Below are 5,000 nucleotides of genomic sequence, written 5' to 3'. Positions count from 1 at the left end.
TGTGTAGGTGTCCCTGAGCGAGACGCCCTCACCCTGACTGCTCCTGACCAGCTGGCCTGCGTGGCTGACACCGCCGTCGGTGTGTGAATGAATGGGTGAATGTGATATTGTAAAGCGCTTTGAGTGGCCACTGGGTAGAAAAGCGCTGTATAGTGCACAAAGGACACCAACATTTGATTAAGATTCTTCTTTCTGCAGCTCCAGTCTCCGGACTACATACAATGGCTCAACATTATCGGTGATATTCAAACGATGGACATATAGATTAAGGCTGGGATAATTGGTTACTGTACATGTCAAAAAATGAAGAAATGTAAAATATTGTTTACATGTAATGTGGATTGTCCACCCCCAAAAGGCACTGTTCCCCGTTCCCTTTTCCCCACTTTATATCTTTCTCTCTAACTTTCTCTCTTTGACTATACTCTTCAAAAAAACGAATAAAATAAAGTTATAACTGCATAAATGCAGTCCATTTACCATAAACCGTCCCTGCCTCCAGCTGTCACCTGTCCTCCATTTTGGGCTTCAGGAAGTGATTTATCATGTGTCTACACACCGATGTTCTGATTGGGCCAGATGTATTTCCTCCCCTGCTCCCTGGCTGAAAATACTCTTTGCCATATTGACTTTTCTATTCTTAAATACAAGAGAAGAGCGATAGACGGGCTGAATTATCCGCGTCGTGTCTGATTCTGAGATTAGTAATGCACACTTCTTCTCTCCATTGGGGGAGGTGAGCAAATCCCCAACCATCACACCATGCAGCATAATAAGGTTATATATAACCCCCGAATAAAACCCCTCTTAGACACACTTCCTCTTTATAAAAAACATCGTACCATTATGTCTGTAGCTTGCCTTTCCCAGCATGTACATTTAAAATGCTACTGAGAATGCTCCAACTCGAGTTTAGTCTAGTTTCTCTCACTATAGCCCCCTTCAAACATGCAGTCTTTTCCTTGCAATGTTCTGGAACGTTTCCGGCATGGGGTCACGAGGTTCGCAGCATGGTTTTGTATTCTATAAAAACAACGTACCGTTACAGCTGTAGGTTGCCTTTCCCAACATGTACATTTATAATGCTACTCAGAATGCTGCAAGTGAGCTCAGTCTATATTTGTGCGGAGCACGGTTTGGTATTCTGGGATATCGGCGTCGCCGTTATGCCTGCTCAGGACATGAGCAGGTGACATGTCCGGATTACTGCGGTACGGTACGGCCGTGTGGTGGATGACAGCAGGAACGTTTCCGGCAGAGATGCTGTCTAGACCACCGGGTTCTCAACCACCGAAAAACACCAACACAGGAACAAAGAATGACTTCTACATAATTCAAACGAGAGGCCGTCACATGAATCCCAACCCCACTTCTCTGTCAGGCTAAAGTCTTCGAGCCACTATTGCCACTACGACTTGACTGGCTTGATGTTTCCACAGTATATCACAGTCGTGTTGTTTGACTGATATTAGAATCTCTATTAATAAAACTGTGTTCATAGTCTTAATAATGGTCCTACAGTATCTGTGTTCATTAGTTTAGATGAGGCAGGGGTATAATGGTCGCTGCATTAGCGCCCAGGACACATGGGTAACATCGCTCCGACGTTATAGACTTTCATGTGGAGCGAGCAAGCCAATCACAAGACTCCGTTGATGACTTATTCGAATCAGTGACAGTTTTTTTTTTATGTGCCAATGCTTTTCTGGTGATTCGATGGCAATATCAACACAGCTTCGTTTATTTGCAAACAAGTTCCTTTTTTTTTCCAGAATGTCTGGAACCTGGACAGAGATCGCTCCTCTAAGTCTGCGCTCTCTGCGGTCCATAACAGTGACATTACCGCCACCTACTGGACTGTCCCCGTCGTCCCACGGCACCACCTGTTCCTGCATCGCTCTGCCACATGCGAAAGAGGCTCAAAGCTGAAACCTCCCAGTAAGTAAGTTTGCTGCATGTCTGGAGAGTGAAATCCCCAAGCACTGCCTGAAGGGCTAGCCATGTCATTTACTGGGAACCAGTTGGAAAGAGGACTGAGACAGCGTTGGGTTTCCAGTAGGTCACACTATTGACTGCTACCTATTTAACCGGATTTAAAATACCATCAAACATCAAACGTAGAATATGTATGGTTGAAAAAGACTCTCAAGCTGAAGATGAATTAGAAGCAACATGTGGGAGTGTTTAAGGGTTATCCTCACCTGGGAGTTCCCGTTGACTTCTACCTCCTCAGCGAAGTGGACCTTAACCGGGTTGGACCGGAGCTTAGCCCTCTTCTCCGGGGTGATGAAGGAGGACTTGGGGCCCTGGGGAGAGACACTGGGTTAGACAGGGACAGGTAGAGAGAGAGACGGAGAAAAACGCCGCCGGGAAAAGTTGGAAATCTGAAGTTTCACCGAACTCGGAATAACGTGAACTTTCATGCAAGTATTATAATGACAAAATGCCAAAATAGTTTCATAAATCCTTATACAATTTAAATTAATGTAACATAAATAATTTCACCCAGAATACGCAGATACTTTTTACAAGGGGCTGAAGAGTTTGAAATGCATCCAAGCCAGAAGAAAATATCGACGCGACTGGCCACGAGGGTAGCCTGAACGAGACCGGGGAGAACCAATCCATTAGGAGCCATATATCCACGTCCAAAATTCTCACTGAGTTATAGCACTACTGTAGACACAGCAGGGCAGGGCAAGAGCCGTTTGAAATATCAGGACCGTGTTTTTTTTTTGCAACCCCCCACGCCAAAAGAAACCTAATTTTTTTTGGTTCTCAATCAGAGGCGATGGCTGAATCATTTATGGTGTCTCGACATTGGGAATTCATTATTTAAATTCTTCAACAGTCGCTGGGGGAGGGTGACGCAGCCCAGAACACTTTGAGGAGTCCATTATGTTTCCCAGTTGCTTTTATCCCAGTAGTCCACTAATAGAAATGGAAATAATGGTACGCCCATGTCTGTGAAACCCAGTTACATTTACAGTTGACTCTGAGAGTCAACCAAAGATATTGTGCGCTAATGCATCCCTTTTAGCATGATGCAATTACGCCAACCTCTTCAAACGTATCAATCTTCCAGTCCGGGCATGACGTATATATTTTTTCTTGCTATATTTAAAGCTGGAGGCACACAGTCATTCATTTGCACTGAGTTGTACGTTTCAAGCGGTCGTTTCATCAGCGGCGCCGGTGAATTATTGAATGAGGATCGGTCGTTTATTGAAACGTTTACCTCGGCTCATTGGGTAGTACATAGGTCACCAATGATTGACGCAAACATCTTCAAGACACATACGCACACGCACACCGCACGTGCGTGCCACACACACACACACACACACACACACACACACACACACACACACACAAGTAACCTAGGACTGGTAGTAAAAGGATCAATAATAATCCCGGTAATGATGATAACAACGATAACAACATCGTCAAGTAGTACAGAATATATAGCAGTGTTCATCACATGCTGCGCCGATGTGCTACCTGGTAGCTACAGCTAGCGTAGCTGACATCAGCCCTGATGAAGGGTTACAGGGGGACACACACATCACCCCGCCCCACTCCCAGTCGACACGCTGGGAATCAATAAAGTGCACAAACGCACACGTGGACCGACCCACCCACGGGTGTCCTTCTGTTTTTCATTTAGATTGGTTTCTAATTTCCACTTTCAAGTCCTTTGCATCTCAGGTACATTCCCCGACTATTTGTGTACTAATGAAGTGTGAAGATGTCATGTCAGAATATATACGTCTTTGACTGAGACGTATGCACTGTGCCAATGCATGTGTGTATCTATGTGGAAGTATCGCACATCTGATAGAAAGTGTGCATTTCTACTTAACGCTAAAAGCCGGCGCAGATGGGCTGATCAGCAAAAGGATTTAGCATCAATGCAGACTTTCCAAGAAATTATTATTAAGAGTAATCATTTTATTCAGCAGAAGTCGGCAGAACTCCTCTGTATTACTACTGACACTTTTAGTTTCTCACTTCTCTATCACACTCTCACCCACACACACAAACACAGCACACACACACACACACACACACACACACACACACACACACACACACACACACACACACACACACACACACACACACACACACACACACACACACACACACACACAAGCACACACACACACAATCGTTGACAAACAAACAAATTGATGTCCGGTGATTGAGTGTGCCTCCGGTTCCCTGAGGTAAGGTGGGTGAGGGGGGTCGGGTGTGTGTGTGTGGGGGGGGGAATCACCATAGATCTGGAGTGATGACCTTGGTTGAAGCATGTTTGGCATACAATTGCCTCCTGGTAACCCTATTGTTACCACGGTGACCTGTTTGATGTACGGGTTTGTTGACAGGAGCAACAACAATTATGTTGCTCCTGCAACACACATGGCACACATACACTGTATGTGTGCTCGTATGCATGCGCACGTAACTGTCTGCCCCATTCACTGACACAACAAAATAGGTTTGAACGGAGTAGAATGTAGTCTGTGATTGATGAACAACACTAATGTTCCTTATGTCTTATATTGATGTTTTGCACTTTTCTGTCTTGATTGTGCGACCCTCAAACCCATGTGATGGGTGAACATTTAGAACAATTCTTGTCGTCTAATTATATCCACAGAATGAATACAACCTCAATACTATGAGGACTGTGTGGTAGAAATCCTGGAGCAGATATTGACCTGACCTGGTAAACATCACCAGAATAAACCCAAAGACATATTCATGTATGTAGGGTCAGCAGAAGCTAAGGAGGTAGAGCGGGTTGGCTGGTAACTAGGGATGTAACGGTATGAAAATTTAACCTCACGGTTATTGTGACCAAAATGATCCCGATTTTCGGTATTGTCGCGGTATTTTTAAAAGTGTGTTCAATATGTTCAGAAAGCACTGATAGGCCTACGCAAACTGAAATCGTTTAAAAAAGTGTAACAGTGTTTATTATATTTATTTATATA

General features: G+C 44.4%; 1 protein-coding gene across 1 annotated transcript in view; it reads right to left on the bottom strand.

Moving 5' to 3' along the window:
• The window catches only part of frmpd1a (FERM and PDZ domain containing 1a), a gene marked incomplete at both ends in the record, with an annotated part of 51,031 nt that overhangs the window by 17,428 nt on the left and 28,603 nt on the right, over positions 1 to 5,000 (bottom strand). The window contains one exon of the mRNA XM_084465336.1: positions 2,202 to 2,306. Coding sequence (XP_084321462.1) covers positions 2,202 to 2,306 — 105 coding nt within the window. The remainder of the gene's footprint in view (positions 1 to 2,201; positions 2,307 to 5,000) is intronic.

This window comes from Micromesistius poutassou (genome assembly GCF_964030765.1).
Source record: "Micromesistius poutassou genome assembly, chromosome: 3".
Classification (NCBI taxonomy): Eukaryota; Metazoa; Chordata; class Actinopteri; order Gadiformes; family Gadidae; genus Micromesistius; species Micromesistius poutassou.
The sequence above is the reverse complement of the archived record's forward strand: the minus strand, read 5'-3'. Positions and strand labels throughout refer to the sequence as shown.